The sequence below is a fragment of the Taudactylus pleione genome, unplaced genomic scaffold, assembly GCF_031769625.1.
Source record: "Taudactylus pleione unplaced genomic scaffold, aTauple2 ptg000074l, whole genome shotgun sequence".
Classification (NCBI taxonomy): Eukaryota; Metazoa; Chordata; class Amphibia; order Anura; family Myobatrachidae; genus Taudactylus; species Taudactylus pleione.
Genome location: NW_028284476.1, coordinates 1,334,709 through 1,351,394, shown reverse-complemented (window position 1 = coordinate 1,351,394; position 16,686 = coordinate 1,334,709). Strand labels below are relative to the sequence as shown.

At 46.2% G+C, this 16,686-nt stretch overlaps 2 protein-coding genes across 3 annotated transcripts in view; both read right to left on the bottom strand.

Moving 5' to 3' along the window:
* Positions 1–1,344, bottom strand: part of ASB18 (ankyrin repeat and SOCS box containing 18) — a 51,930-nt gene extending 50,586 nt beyond the window's left edge. For both annotated transcript variants that reach the window (XM_088467767.1, XM_088467769.1), the window contains exon 1: positions 1,010–1,344. In XM_088467767.1, the coding sequence (XP_088323893.1) occupies positions 1,010–1,268 (259 nt within the window). In that variant the 5' untranslated portion in view covers positions 1,269–1,344. The remainder of the gene's footprint in view (positions 1–1,009) is intronic.
* A 9,133-nt stretch (positions 1,345–10,477) lies between these two features.
* Positions 10,478–16,686, bottom strand: part of DRC11 (dynein regulatory complex subunit 11) — a 215,090-nt gene continuing 208,881 nt past the window's right edge. Inside the window, exons 17-20 of the mRNA XM_088467766.1 lie at positions 16,176–16,262; positions 13,936–14,113; positions 12,620–12,855; positions 10,478–11,012 (exon numbers count right to left, since the gene is read on the bottom strand). Coding sequence (XP_088323892.1) covers positions 10,893–11,012; positions 12,620–12,855; positions 13,936–14,113; positions 16,176–16,262 — 621 coding nt within the window. The 3' untranslated portion in view covers positions 10,478–10,892. The remainder of the gene's footprint in view (positions 11,013–12,619; positions 12,856–13,935; positions 14,114–16,175; positions 16,263–16,686) is intronic.

The following is a 16,686-nucleotide window of genomic DNA, read 5'->3' as shown; positions in this document are numbered from 1 at the left end:
AGAAGTAGCAGTTGCCCTGCCCCAACCCCCACAGTACCAAACAGCCAAAATGTACTTTTGTTTCCGGGTACCTACCTCCCGCCTGGTGCCGTGGCATTCCTGCCACCAGGTGTTGGGGACTACCTCCTGGCGGGGCCGTCCTGCCGCTGGAAGCGGGGGCCAGCCCACCAGCGGGTGTGAGGGCCGTGTGGCATGTCCGTCCTGCTGCTGAGTGCTGGAGAAGCGGCTGTTTGTCCCTGTAGTGCCGCATACAGGGGAAGCAACCGCTTATCAATGCCGCCAGGTGTCAGGGCAGTGTGCCGGGCACAGCCTGCCACCGGGTGTTGGGGCCATGTGCTGGGCCTATCGTGCTGCCGGGTGCTGGGGAAGCGGCTGCTTATCAAAGTGTCGAGTGCCAGTAAACACCTGGACCACACAGTAGTCAACAGTGGACCGCAGATAAAACTCAGATCAAACAAATTGCTTGACTTACCCCTGGGGCACTGATCGCTCTGCTGCTGAGGGCCGCGGTTCTATGCATCTGATTCCTCTTTGTGTGTGTCACTCACTCTGTGTGGTGCAGTTCTGTCTGGGTGGGGAATGGTGACAGGGGGAGCGCTCTCGTACTCTCGCGCGAGGACAGCTTCTTCTCGTCTGAGCTGCGGGCCGCTGACAGGCACTGGTGGGCTGCCAGTGCATGCCATAAAGAATGGGGGAGTGATGCTCTGCTGGGGGCAGGGCCACAATCGGCAAGCAGCCACCACAGCCCGGTCGGCCTCCCGGGACATGTCCTGGTGACTTTAACGGCCAATCCGCCCCTGCCCACAGCTATACGAGTAGTCAGGAGGCCGCTCTAAAAATGAAGAAGGAAGGCCCTGATTCAGAGCGAGCGCTCTGTCAGAGCGTCCGGCTCTGAATCAGGGCCTGTGTTTGAAAAATGACAGTTAGGAGGTGATTGGCTGGATCTTTATCTCTCGCCAAGCTTTGATACATCTCCCCCATAATATGAAAGCGAGAAGGAGCTACTTACCCAGTAAGACTTGTGGAGGGATTGGTGCTGTCGGCTCCTTCATCCAGTCATCATTGGAGAGCTCAATAATGGCATCAACATGTTTGACTTGATCTATGAGCAGTGCAGTGACCGCTTCTTTGTCCCCTGCTGCCAGTAAGGACTTTAGGCCCCCAACAAACAGGGATCCTGCGGGGTAGTCAGGCCTGCAAATCCGGGATGAGCTTTTACAGCCAGAGGACCGAGCAGACATTACTTGTTTGTGTGTTCTGTGCAACATTAAGATTAAAAAAAATAATAAAATATCAGTATGTATATTATTATGTGTTAATGTGTAATGTGTATATTTTGTTAGTCTGTAGTTAAGTCTGTGTAAAGACGCGGCGTGTGCTGCTGTGATATTGGGTGTCAGTGGTGCACTCTGTCATTTCCATAGATAGAACAGATCACATGATCCTACAGTGCTAAGCTGTCAGAGCGCCATAGAGCAGAGGTTCATTGTATGCAGTAACTCTGTTACATGAACCTCTCACTCTGACAACACCATGTGAAAAGGTGAAATGTATAAAAGCATAATGCAACACAAAGCAACGCAGACTGCACGGATACTGTGTCATTGAGGAAGTCATGAAAGCATGTGGGACAGTTCATCAATGGAAGAGTTTGTAATGAAATGAAAAAAAAATATTATACAGTGTGTGTGTGTATGTATGTATATGTGCGTGTGTGTTTGTGTATATATATATATATATAATATATTTTAGAATGTAAGCTCTATCGAGCAGGGCCCTCTACCCTCTTGTGCTTCTTACTCTACTTTCATCTACTCCTTACTCCCCACTCGGGCACCTAACACTTGGTTACTTTGCTCTGTTGCTTATCTGGGTGTTATGGTCACTAACGTAGAAATGTATATTATCCATGTCCTGGTCCTGCATTGTATTGTTCTGTAAGTCACTGGTCAACCTATTTGTTTATGTACTTTGTAAGGCGCTGCGGAACACGTTTCGCCATATAAATAATAATAATAAATATATATATATATAAACAATTACTACAGGTATTGTACGGCAGCACTTAGGATGAAAAACGACAGAGAGCACTGGCTGAACTTTGCTAATGTTTCCATGTAATAACATTTTCTTCAGGGTGCTGAATTGTTGGTAAAGTTCAGCCACTGCGTCCTGTTGTTTTCCTTGCTAAGTGCTGCCACATCTGTCATTAATTTATACCCATATTTATGCTATAACTATAAGCAATGTTTATTCTTACACCATATAGTTGTTTTTTTTTTCTGATTTTTCATACTGTGCGGAGAATTGATGCCTCCTCATTAAATAACGGGTGTAACTATATATTATTTGGCCTTATAGTAAAATTGCATCATTGCCCCCCCCCCTGGACTGCCCACTTACCTGTGGAAGTGGGTGGCAGCAGGCGGACGCGGTCAGGCTCTGAGAGACTGGCCCACACTTCTGGGTGGCCGGGTGCCACCTGATTTTCGCGAGCCTCCCAACCGTTCCGGGAGAGTTGGCAGTATGATGTGCTCCCGGTGTTTACATGGGAATGCCCCCACTCCAAAAACATACTGGTAGGGTAATTACCTCCTGGCAAAAGCTGTGTGTATGGAATTAGGGGAAGATGTATCAAACCTTCCAGAGAGATAAAGTTGCACATTGCAACCAATCAGCTCCTGGCTATCATTTATCTAGCATAGTCTGATTGGTTGTAACTTCTTTTCTTTGTCTCAAAGACATAGGTACTACCCACTCTCCTGGAAGAATGTCCTGGTCTCCCGCCAGGGCCGGCTCTAGTGGTGTTCGACCAGTGCGATCGCACAGGGGCGCCACTCATAGAGGACGTACCCTTCCCCAACATCCCGATTTCAGCGGGACAGTACTGTCCCGATTTCTGCGGGACAGTACTGTCCCGTTGTTCCACCCGTGGGCCGAAGTGGCCCGCGGGTGGTCAAATCGGGAGGATGGGGACCCCCACCGCCGCGGTGGTGCCAGACCCCCAGAGTGTGAATGGATGCTGCGTGCGCATTTGCGCGGAATCCATTCACTGACGGGAGAGGACTGGGGGAAGCCCAGCCAGTGACGGACGGCTGGGCTTTACCCCCAGCCTGACGTTATTTGGAGGCGTGCCATGCGGGCACATCTCCAAATAATGTCACTTAGGGGGCGTGGTCTATGGTAATAATGCCACGCCCCCAATTTCGGGGGCGCATAGTAATGGGCCAGCACAGGGTGCTCAGACCCCTGGAGCCGACCCTGTCTCTCGCATTCTGCCCAGTTCCCAGTGAATTGGGTAGGATGGGAAGATAGTACCACTGGGAATCGCAGTCCGTAGGGAGGGGGTGGGGCTGAAATGACACCGGGCCTAATGACGTGATAGCCTGTCCTGTCCACAAAAGTAGCCAGCTGCTTTGCCTCTACGGGCTTCTCCCAGAGAGGAGATAATAAAGGCAAGTACAGTGTGCGCAAAGGTTTCAAACCTACACCCCTTAGACCATACGCTGCAATGGGCCACAGACTGGCATAAATGACTACATATTCTCTGTACATCGCTACGTCATGTGATTGGCGTTATAGAAGTATAGAGTAATAATACTACATGTATATACACACACACACATGGGGAAACAGTAATGGGTAACTGCATGTCAGTGCTCTGCTGCCAGATAGCAATAATGAAGCATTCCTACCTTCCTGTGATGACAGCAGGAGCAGGGCCCCATCAGATTGTGCTTGGGGGTCACTAAATTGATGCAGCTAATTTCCTCAAGCACCTGGCTTCTTGTCCTTGCTGTTACCTATTTCCCCCTCCTCTCTCATTACTATGGCTGACAGAGGAGGAGGGGAGGGTCCTCCCATCCCTTGCCAAATTACAGAGCGAAGGACATTGAACAATGAGCACGTAGAGCACACATCTGTATCCATACATCACTGTGTCAGCCCTTCCTGTACCCATGGCAGGGGGAGGAAAGGTGCCGCACCCTGTAATCATAGTGTGACCACCTGTCAGTGCTGCACCTCCAGCCGGCCTCATCACCCACCGCTAGCCGTACACTGGCATTGAGTGGCTTAGTTATTACTTAGGCATCATAGTACTGGCTACATTGCAAGCAACAGACCTTACTTACAGTGAATGTTGGAGGGGGGCAGATGTAGTCATGTGACCTATACACACAGTTCAACAGCAGTCGTAGAAGATGTGCTTTCTGGATATATATTTTGTAATGAAATAAAAAGTGACTATTTTGTGATGGTACATGAGGATATTCCTTTTTCCGATAAATTAAACTTTGGCTAATTAAGAGAATGGTAAAGGTTTTTACCCTATGTATTAAAGGACAGATACTTTTGTTTCCATTTTGGATATATGACTTTGAGATCTTAGATTATAATGGAAAGTTTGTTACAAAGGATTGGAGACAGATAATAACCGTCTTGCATTGGAATATGTAGAATGGGAGAATAGTGCTTTTTCTGTGAAGGAGTTATTTTCTGTGAATATAAGGTGGTTCAAGCTGAACAACAAAAAAAAACAGCAGCGCTATTATATTACAGTTTTTTTTGGGTTGCAGTGTGTTTGTGTGTATGCGCTTGTATGTACGGGGACTCTGAATGCCTGTGTGGCAATCGATATGTACCGCCGGCCACATGGCCGGCAGTTCGATTCCCGGTAGCGTCAGGCCGACAGAGGAACAGATCCCAGCAGCACATGCACAAATGTGTGCATGTGTGTGTACCTATCAAAGTGTGGGCATGTATGTGTATCAGTGAGTGTGTGGTTGTGTATCTTTCACTGTGGACGTGTGTATATTGTGGTGAGAAGAGTTGTCTCTCACCTGAATTGTCCACATTCTGGTGGGATTGGCTCCCTCCAAGGGGGTCTAGAGTGAACCTGTCTAGTTTGCAGCAAGGGAGGTGTGGAGCTCCATGTTTTCACAGTTGCACAGACCCAACTGCAACTCATCACTAAGCAGCAGAGGAAGAGTTTAAAACTCTCATCTGCCTGTTGCTCTTTGCCCTGATGCTGCAGGGAAATGGGAGATGAGGCATCCTTGCTTCTGTATTGTCAGACAGTCACTGCTTGCAGAGCTGGGGGCCGGGGCCACACCATGAACAGTAAGATGCACAGAAAGAGAGCTAATAGTCTATAGAGGCATGCTTTTGAGTATGGTGATCATGCTTTAAGCACTGATTGACACATTGGACGTGTTTAGAGATTGGAGCTAACTCAGCTCAGTCAGGCAGCAGCAAGAGAAGACAAAATGATGCAGATAGGAGAATCAATGGACACTGAAGCTTAGGCCCTCATTCAGAGCCGCTCGCAAAAAGCGAGTGCTCGCTCTGAATGAGGGTGGCCATTTTTTTTTTTAAAGCCGGCCTCCTGGCTGCTCGGGCTTGCGACGAGACTCTTGTGATAGGGTCTCATCTGCCGCAAGCCCCAGTGAGCTTCCTGCTCTAATAGAGCAGGAAGCTCACTACTGACATCACTGGTGATGTCAGTAGGGCCGCCCACAAACAGCAGGCGTTCCTTCAGGAACGCCTCCGTTTGTCCAGCCACCCCCCCTCCCCGCCTATAAAACGGGGCGAGCTGTCGATCAACATCGACAGCCGCCCCGTTTGTAGCGAGCCATGGAGCGGGTGAATTTCTCACTCGCTACGAGGCTTGCGCACGCGCATTGCGCAACCATCGACCCGCTTGCTAGCGGGTGTGAATGAGACTCTTAGTGTAATGAGGGGAGAGTTACAGTGAGTAAGGGGTGAGACAGGCTCCCAGCACTCAGACCCATCTCCAGTTGTGCCTCCCCAGCCATTAACCTCTCATGTCACTGCCACAAAGCTATATGTAATTACCCATCCAGATTGTTACCTGCCTAATACAGTTTATCTGGCCCATTATACAGTGTGAGACGTATAGAATTACAGGAAAACACATCGTTATATTGTAGTAACTGCTTAATCACTTTGCACAGTCCAACTCTTTAATCTTTCAGCTTTCCACCAGCAACATCTGGGTGACTTATGCTAGTGCTCAATAAAAATGTGGAAAAGTGTATAATAACGTATATTTAATGGAAAAGTAATAAAATAGTCAGATATATGCACTTTAACTCTATCCTGTAAGCACGTTACATTTCTTATTTTCCATATACAAGTGTTACAATACATAATGTGGTGTTATTAGATTAGATTGGAGGTATTCCCAATTATTTCATGTACAGAATACACTGGGGCAATGTAGAGTTGGACACAAGTGGACGGTACATATATTTGCCCAGATGCAGCAATGTACGCATGTTTCCGGCCGCACCGCCCCTATGCGTACGCTTGGATTTACACCCGTTATCATTATCGGCGCACACTTGCACAAGCCATATCCTTGGTGCAAGAGATCTGTCTGAAAACTGCCCTACCTGGGGTGTATAGAATTACAGGAAAGCACATCGTTCTATTGGAGAAGCTGCTTCATCACTTTGCACAGTCCAACTCTTTAAGCTTCAACCGGGGAAACATCTGGGCGACTTTTGCAAGCGCTCAGTAACGTGGGAACGGCACAGGCTACCCAATGGGATAATATTCTATATTATTGCTTTATCTCCCTTCTCGTCCTGCTGTAATAATGCTGACCACACGTTTTACCACTTAACTATTTTAAACACACGTAGAAAATCTTCTTTCTCCAGCTTTATTGAAGTCTCTATGAAGTGTGAGATCACAGAATGTGTTACTAGGCAGCTGGTGATGTTATCGGAGGATTTCTGGGCAAGAAATTAGCTATTGATGTGGACTGAGCTGCCGTTAATTAGAAGTGTGCTATCCTGTGACTTTTATGCTCTTTCCAAGAAGTGGAAAGGACAGCATTACACAACAACAAATATACAGGGCCCCATGTAGGGTTGGACGTGTGTCTTTTATTCTGGTTAAAATACACATTTCTGTGCTGCGCATGGGCACATAGGAGATTCACACTTCTCTCCATATGCAGATTTTACACTGATGACTCTTTATATTAGAGACGGAATGGTGCAAGGAAGGAGCCAGAGGTGGGCAAGAATAGTACTGGGAGACCGTGATCCTGCCAATATGGCATATGTACCTGTCAGGAGGCGTTCCTCTTGTGGGTGCCTGACCAGGGCTGGTTCTAACACTTGTGGAGCTCAGGGCGAAAGCTTCCATTGGTGCCCTGAACTCAGGGGGTGTGGCCTAATCAGGGGTGTGGCCACAGCCGGCAACAAAAAAAAAGAGTGAAAGAAATACTAATTGCGCTGCTGCATAGGGGGGCACTGTTTGCAAGGGGGCGCCATTTGCCTAATTCTTACCTTATGAAGGCAGGCAGGTCCCTCCTCCTTGTTGCTGCTCCTCTATCTTCTCTCTCCCGCGGCCGCTCCCAAAATGCAATTTGCGATGATGTCACGCGGTATAACGTCATCACGCCCGGGACTGGCATTCTGGGAAACAGTAGGAAGGGACAACAGCATATCATGGTGCCTCCGCAGTTTATTACTATGGGCCGTATTCAATTCAAAATACTTTTCGTGGACGCGAAAATGCAATGCAATGTAATAGGCAAAAAAGATTCGCTATGAATAGGTGGTGAAAAAAAGTGCAGAATTGCGGTTTTGGGGTGCGTCAGGAAACCACTCAGCACCCTTGGGACAGCCCCCCCCAAAGCATAACTGGGTAAAAAAAATACTGAAACAAAAAAATGAAGAACACCCCAAAAAATTACTTTGAAAAAGGGGGCAAATAAAAAAAAATCAAAGTTGGGGTACAAACTTGGGGGGTCTGCAAGTATGGGGGAGGTGTTTTTTTTTTTTTTATTGCAGGTGCTTGACGAAGGTGCGTTTTTTAAAACTTCACTTTTGCAATTTTTACCCATTTTCATGTACCCTGAATTTGCTGGGACTAGTTAAAAAACTGCTAAATGCTATTCTTCACCACTTGTGCAAAGACGCTAATTAGCAGCTATTGAGAGCATTTAAGTACCCCAAATACCTTCAGCAGGCCTATTTGGGGGCATCTAGATTGATCCCCAATGTTAGTGCATCTTTTGGGGAGTGTCAGGCTGATTTCCCCAAATCTGACAGCACTTTTCACCTGTTTTCGTTTTGCCGGGTCCCGTTTTTGCGTCCTTTGGAATTGAATAGGGCGAAAAGTGAGGCCGCGCACAAAACGGTTTCGCGTCCAAAACAAGTCTGCGATAAGTACATTCCGCCGACGGCTGAGAAATTATCGCGTCTAATTGAATACGGCCCTATAATGGTTGCGGGCAAGAGTGGGTGGGGGTGGCAAGATTAGACGGCGCCGGCCAGTTGACTGCAGCCACGCAGTGAGGCTGCAGCACCCCGGGCAATAGCCCTGCTTGCCCGCCTCTAGAACCACAAATGTGCCCGACCCTTTCTGCAAAACACGCACTGATGATTTTGATGATTATCAGCCGCGTGTGATTGGCTGATTGCATCTGGATCCCTCCCACTGATAATCTATAAATAATTAGTATGGCTGCTATATTATTTAAGGTCACGGCCTGATAATTGTGCTAGGAACATTCCCATTATAATTTTTGAGACGATGGATGTTTGTCTCTGTATTTAATTGGATTTTATATGGTAAATGTGCCTTTTGTGTTCATTTAGATCACTGGCCCTGATTCAGGCCCGTTCGCTAGATGCGATTGCTCGCTCCCAGCGTATGCAAATTCGGCTAAGTGACCTCAAGGCAGGCAATTGCACGGCAAGTCTTAAACACGCCCACTACGTCTTGGCGAGCGATCACTCTGTGTATGTAAGAGGCCCACTTGCGCATGTCATCTCCCAGAGTGCATGCACCATCGGTACATCGAGCACCATAGGATGCGATTGCAGTGCTTGAAGGTTGACTGTACCCTACCACAAGCACTGCGAGCACTTCAGTGTATATTTCAACCAAGTGACGTGTCCTATGACGCTGGCTGTTAATTATGCACGCCTCTGAAACGGCGTTAAGATTCTCAGGCACGCCTGCGTTCGCACCTCCACTCCCCAGTTTCCAGCCCGTTACCACCCACAAACGGCTTCTCCTGTCACTCATTCAGCTGGGCTGTCAATGCCTGGTGAGCGATTGCTTCCCGAACGCTTGTACTAGTTTGCACAGGCGCAATACGATGCATACGTATGCGCACGATGAAAAACATCGCTCGCTCCGAGCGAGCGGGTATGAATCAGGCCCACTATCCGAACACTAATCAATCTTATGGATATAACATTTTGTTGCAGTTTTATATTGTGTACAAATTGGGTAGTGTGACTTCAGCCCGTAGTGTGTAACCTCATCTCCTGAGCCCAGCGCATACACTACTGTTGTGGAGCTGGACGCACCTAGAGATTCTTCAGACTTCTTTTAGATAAGGAAATCAAATTTTTTTTGGAGGCATTTCAGATCTGCGCTATTTTAATGTAAAATGGGTCTAACTCTATATCACGCCCACGATATTAAATGCTATGCCACTTATTTCAAATGAAGTATATGTTTCATCAAACATAAAGGCTTCCTGAAATGAGAAGAGCGTACCATAACGTCCCATTAGAGAGGAAATAAAAGTTTTTGAACATGGAAAGTATAGCCCTAATGCTAAGAGGAATTCAATGTCCAATGCAATCACAAAGTAGCTTTAACTTGCGTTAACAATTCCCTTAATTATAAAAACTGTTATCATTGTTTTTATATACAGTATAACTAGCATTATAGCATAGCAGAATCTCATTGTACAAATGTGTCCACATACATCTATCCTCCCTGTGCGCTGAACAGCCCTTCTTGTGTGGCGCGCCTCAGCGCCAAGTGTCTTTTCATACGACTTTTTCCCTTAAAATGCGTTATATTCACAAAGTGAACAGGACACACAAGCAGCTTCTGCTGATTAAAATGATATGCGGCATGCCTATATTCTGTGTGCGGCTGCCGGTGTACCTACATGCAAAATGCTACATTACAGTGTCACATCCGCCGACACTGTAACGTAGCGTTACCACATGCAGATAACAATCATCATACAATGTACCTCAGTCAGGGCATGTCGTGGCTGAGAGTCAGTGGCGTAGATCCATGCTGTACCTCAGGGGCGTATCTAGAGAGGAGGGGGCCCGCGTGCAGTATCCGACACGGGCCCCCTCCCTCACTGCCCGGCAGTGCACTGAGCTGTGCGCGGTCAGCGCCAGAGTTATAGACTCTGGGCACTAGAGTGTGCCCAGAGTCTATAGTGTATGCACAGGTGGCCATTTTCCCTGTACTGCACATGCACAAGCGAGGGGAAAATGCCCGCCGCGGCAGTTTTACAGCGCCGGACCCAGGCGCCGACGTGGGACTCCGGAGAGGTAAATAATATTATGGGTGCAGGGTGTGCGGTGCGGGGCCCCCCTGAACCCAGGGGCCCGTGTTCCCCGCACACCCTGCCCCCATTATAGATACACCCCTGCTGTACCTCTAGTACACTACACACAATTGCATGGTTCACTGCCTGATTGCAACCACATACAGTAGGTTTGGATGTATCATGCAGCACTTCTCAGAAATTGTGTCTCCAGTCCTGATATTCTACTAAAATAAAGTTTGTATCCTACAACCCAGTGTACTGTACTCTGCGCTAAACACATTTCTTCTTCAAACCAGAAGACAGAGAAAAGCGCTTGATGAACGCAATCACCATTGTGTCCCGTTAGAGGCTCCATTGAAGGCCGCACAGAGGGATCTTGTCATCTCGTTTGTTTGATGAGGGAATGAAATGTGTCACAGCTGAGCTGCGATTGAAACTGATTCTAGAATGAACCCCCCACAGTACCGTACTAGTTATAGACCCCACACAAACAGGAAATAAACATTTATTCTTCGGTAACAGGCAGCAAAACTGGATTCTATTTCTTCTTTCCTTTCTTTGCTCCTTTCTTCTTTCCTTTCTCCTTCCCAGTCTCCTCCTCTCCACCAGTCATTGCTTTGCTTCTCTTCTTACCAAGCGGCGTCTTGGAGTACCAGGTCTGTTACCGGGCAGGAAAGGAGAGTTGTGTTATACAGTATATTGATAGGTATCGTAACCAATGAATTATCTGACTCGCTGATATGGGGAGGATGATAAATGGAACATGGATCCCTGGCCAAGTGGGGAACAGTTGTGTAAGCAGCGGGGACACCATTGTCGATATAACGCAGAAGGATATAGGAAGATATGACCTGCGAGAGAAGCTATGAGATGCCTCTGCAGAGTATAGACGACCAGAACAGTCGTTTGATGTTTCACATTAAAGTTCTATTCATGTTCATGCTGGCTACACATCCGATTCACTTTCGAATTTGGCCACAGAGGTAGCCAAATCTGCCGAGATTCACCTGTTTGGCAATTGGGCTGAGTCGGGGGGACTTGTTTGTCAGACTAGTACACACGTACTGTTAGCAATTACCTTCCAACCTCATTTACGTTAGTCTGATAATGACCCAATTTGGAGATAATTATTGAGTGTCATGCTTTGTTTGGATGTACACCTGCAGTTCTATGGGGCAATATGAGAGAATTGCGCTGCGTACGTGGTCGTATTACGTTCCATAGCTTGTCTAAAGCTGGGTACACACTGACAGATATACTGGCCGATCAATTGATAGGCCAATATATCTGGTGCCCGTCGGCCAGTGTGTACCAGCGACATGTCTGTGAACGACGTCGTTCACAGACATATCGCGTCGGCTGTGCTGCACAGCCGATGGACAGATAAATCTACAGACATATCTGTCCATCAGCAAGTGCGTGCGGGCGATCAGCCGGTCTTCGTTACACATGCAGCGGCAGTCGCGGGTGGACACGCCCCCGGCCAGCTGGACCCGCGACTGCCTGGAAGATCAGTGTAACCGAATGACCATCATCTACAGATTTATCTGCAGATCACTCCATTTGCAGATATATCTGCTAGGTGTGATGTTAGGATCTAAATCCATGAAAGGATTGTGCTGTAGAGTTATCAGTTTCTGATTAATATAAAGTGAGCACAGACTGGTGCTTAATTGGATGAGTGTTATTGTTATCTAGTCACATTTTGCAAGATTTTCAGACCCTTTAAAATTGCTGTAGAAGACAATACATGGGCGAGAGAAATTCACATTAACTGGTGTGTGTGTGTGTATATTATTTATATATATATATATATATATATATATATATATATATATATATAATATGGTTCAAACTGTAAACTTAGATGTCCTTGACATATACTATGTTGGTCCTGGTTCAAGTCATAACTAGTATAAGGGGTCAATTCAATTAATCGTGAGTCCCCTCGCGGCGTAAGTGCGACTATATGCCGCTCTTCCTGACTAACAGATTTTTGTTCGCAAGTCCCATGGGGCTCTGTACAAAAATCCACGAGTCAGATTGAGATCAGGCGAGGTGGGGCTGATTGATTCGACCCCTAATACCACTATATTTTATTATCGTGTGTTTTGTTTTTGTGGGTTTTTCTTACATATGACATGGAAAATGTCTTGTTGCCCTATAAAACTATGCCCCGCACCAACTGACCACAAGCCATGTATGAAGGAGACCGTAAGTGTAGTATAATGAATAGTGAGCATATAGGAGGCCCAAGAATCTGACCTTGAAAGCCTCCTCCTCCTCTTTGTACACGGGCTCCTGCCTGTACAGTGAGCCTACAAATTCTGAGGCCGCCAATGGTTTGCGCGGAAGCTGCCTTATCCTTCTGTCGTTCAGTACCGCGTCCACTGCCTGCACCATGTGTCCAGGGGTGAAGCCGTCCGTGATCTTAGCCAGGGCGCTGAAGTTCAGAGACGTAGCGATGTCTACTTGCTGGGCGATCAGCCTCTTCCACAGGACTGGAGAGAAAAGACACAAGATACATAGTATAAGATCAGTGACGTACTGCGGGCGAAGTGATGGGTTACTCACAGGTGGAAGTAAAGGTCACATTTATTACTCCAGAGACTGATACAGACGTTTTGTTTTTAACTTGCTTATTTACCACTCGTAACTGAATTAGGCCCCCATTTACTAACGAGTTTTAGCACCAAAATGAGTGATAAATGTCATTGTGTATGATAAATGGTGCTCCAGCCAATCAGCTCTCAACTGTCGACTGTTATAAAAATGACAGTTGGGAGGTGATTGGCTGGAGCACTATTATCATACAAAGAGAAATGTATCACTCGTTATGGTGATTAAACTCATTAGTAAATGAGGCCCCAGTTTGCAAATCCTAGGCATAGATCTAGTAGACTGTAAACTTTTTGTCATCATCTTATCCATCAAGTAGAGGCCTGTAAATATTTGGTTCTTATATATTATATATAGGGATGAACAGAATTCATATGGAGGCACTATATATATATATATATATATATATATGTATGTTTCTGTAGAGTACCAAACTGCATTTCAAGATGACAACTGGGGCCCCATGACACAATATCACCTGCAATTCTAGGAAAGGATATAAAATTGTTACAGCCTGCACACCAACATCCCTGTACAATGTAGATTCAAGTAGCTAAGCCAAACCCTGTATGTATGTGTGTATACATACCTCCCAACATGACCCGCTCCAGGAGGGACACAATGCTCTGGTCCTGGACTTCCCTGGTAAGAGGTGGAGCTTAGGCGCAGTTCAAAATTCAAATAGGGGAGTCACACCAACTGTCATATCACACGCTGCCAAACATCACTGGCTGGGAATCACTGGCAGTTGGTGTGACTCCCCTATTTGAATTTTGGACTGTACTGCAGCCCCACCTCTAGAGCCGCCACCAATCATACATTACCAGGGAAGTCCAGGACCAGAGCATTATGTCCCTCCTGGAGAGGGTCATGTTGGGAGGCATGTGTGTATATATATATATATGTATATATATATATATATATATATATATATAATATTTTATCACAGCTACACGGCTCACCCAGGCGTGCTGCATAGTCTGGCCTAGGAACCAGGATGATCTTCTTGTATATTTTACAGAAAGGTTTGACCTCTGCATCAAATGGTCGGTGACTGGTGCCCACAATAAGGACGCGATCCTCTGACTTTATGGATTTCAGGAGTTTCGGTAAATCCTTTTTCAATCGTTTGGGATCTAACTGTTCGCAACAAAGAGAAGAAACAGAAACATGACAGAGATGATAAGTTATGGTGTACCTATAATAATGGGGCCATCGGCAGCCTCTAGTATCAGTGACTAATATACATCTAAGGGTTTTAGGATCATGCTTTAGAATGAATTTATGGAATAATATTAATATTAGACACCAGGGGGCAGTAAATCAATGAAGCAGAACCATCTTTGTGCCTTCAGTGGGAGTCTACTAGTAAAACACATTGATAACTAGAGTTAAGGATTGGCATCAGTATTGTTAGAAACAGAATTTGAATTTATATAATTAATCCTAGCAATGTTGGGTGGTATATAGCAGGGATAAAAGTTGAAAACGAACAGAGACAGACACGTCATAATACGTAACAGTTATGTATATAAGGCCTGATTCAGCAAGGATCGCTATTCTGCTTATACGCACGCTATGCAGCTGCTAATATCAGCGGTGATATGTAAATGTTTGCATTCGCAATGCGATCTCAGCCTAACATGAGGACGCCCACTTCCCCTTACTCACATCCGTACACTTGGGCAGCATAGCGAAACAAATCGGTAACATCGGACCCATACGCACAGTAAGGCAGGTCAGACCTCACTCAGGAATTGCTTACTTCTGCGCACGCTATGAGGCCTCAGGCTGCGTCTGGTATTGCAGTGACTAATTTATGCACGCTCCTGCAACGCCGTCCCAACGCACTTACACGCCTGCGTTCGCCTGACCATCCCCCCATCACCACCCACAAATGGCACTTCCTGTCAATCACTCTGCCATGGCTCTGCATACACACTGCGCTCTCATTCCCCATCGCAGTGGCTAGTTCACACATGTGCAGATCGCGAAAATCGTCCGACTGCGTGCGTCTTAACTATTGCGATCCTTGCCGAATCAGGCCCATAGTGCGCATATATTATGCAGTACTTTACATAGAATATGTCAGTCATTCACATCAGTCCCTGCCCCAGTGGAGCTTACAATCGATAGTCCCTACGCCCTATCACATAGACACACTTTTTGTCAGAAGCCAATTAACCTACCTGTAAGTTTTTGGATTGTGGGAGGAAACCAGAGTGCCTGAAGGAAAACCACGCAAACACGGGGAGAACATACAAACTCCACACACATAGGGCCTTGCTGGGACTCAACCCCAGGGCACCAGTGCTGTGAGGCAGCAAGCTAAGCATCATACTTCCCAACTCTCCCTGATTGTCAGGGAGACTTCCAGATATAGTAGCAATCTCCCTGAAAAGTCTAATAATCTCCCTGATTGCACCTTACCCCCATTATGAAGCTGTTTTATATAAATAACAGAGAGATATATACATTCAAATAGGATCATTAATATAGTTTCCCTGCATTGGTTATAAGGCACAATGATCCCTATGGCTACATGCATTTTCTGAAAAGTATCAGTGTGTTTTCATCAACAAGTAGATCTTACTGACTGCTTTGGGGCTCATTTACATGTGGATGTCAGTCAAGTTTATGACACGCCTCTCAGATGTAGCAGTACACGCCCATCACATGTATGACACACCTCTCAGATGCAGCAGTACACGCCCATCACATGTATGACACGCCTCTCAGATGTAGCAGTACACGCCCATCACATGTATGACACACCTCTCAGATGCAGCAGTACACACCCATCACATGTATGACACGCCTCTCAGATGTAGCAGTACACGCCCATCACATGTATGACACACCTCTCAGATGCAGCAGTACACACCCATCACATGTATGACACGCCTCTCAGATGTAGCAGTACATGCCCATCATATGTATGACACACCTCTCAGATGTAGCAGTACAGCCCACTTTAACGCCGCGCTCATAGGTGTTGCTTTCACAATCTCCCTGAAATGCTTTTTAAAAAGTAGGCAAGTATGATATCATTGCACCACTGCATACTGGGCTAGTAGTGTGATCACTAGAGTAGCATACCTGAGACCCTGGACTTCACAGCAAGACAATGTAAGGTTATGGACAAGACAGAAAGCCGGACCCCTAACTGGATGTCCATTAACTCACAGTATATGACTTTTACCTGTTTCTCCGTCTTTGGCACCTTCTTGCAAAAAGTTTTCTCTGCATCGTCAATCCAAATGACAGACGGCTGCACCTGGCGGGCCACCTGTTAATAGGTTATAGTCATTGACACTTTATCCTCTAGGTCTCTAACAATAAAGCAAATACTCAAACTGCCCTTCTTCTCATCAGCACTTTACTTGTTTCACTTTTTTATGTAATCTCTTTGTAAGTCTTCCAAGATCCAATTAAATATATCTTTGTTTCTATGGTATTCTAATGTTTCTCCTTACTGTTATTACAGATTTGTTTGATATATGCTGAAAGACACTGGTGTACTGTACATTGTAGTGGCACGTAAATAAACTTACATATACCGAACATCAGCCTGTTTTGAAACTGCAATTCACCACAGTCACCACTAGAGGATGGTCTTCTATCACTGCTACACAGAGCCATGTGGCTTATCCATAACACCTGCACACTAATGCACATTCCAGGACAGCTTATATATTATACCTTGTATGACA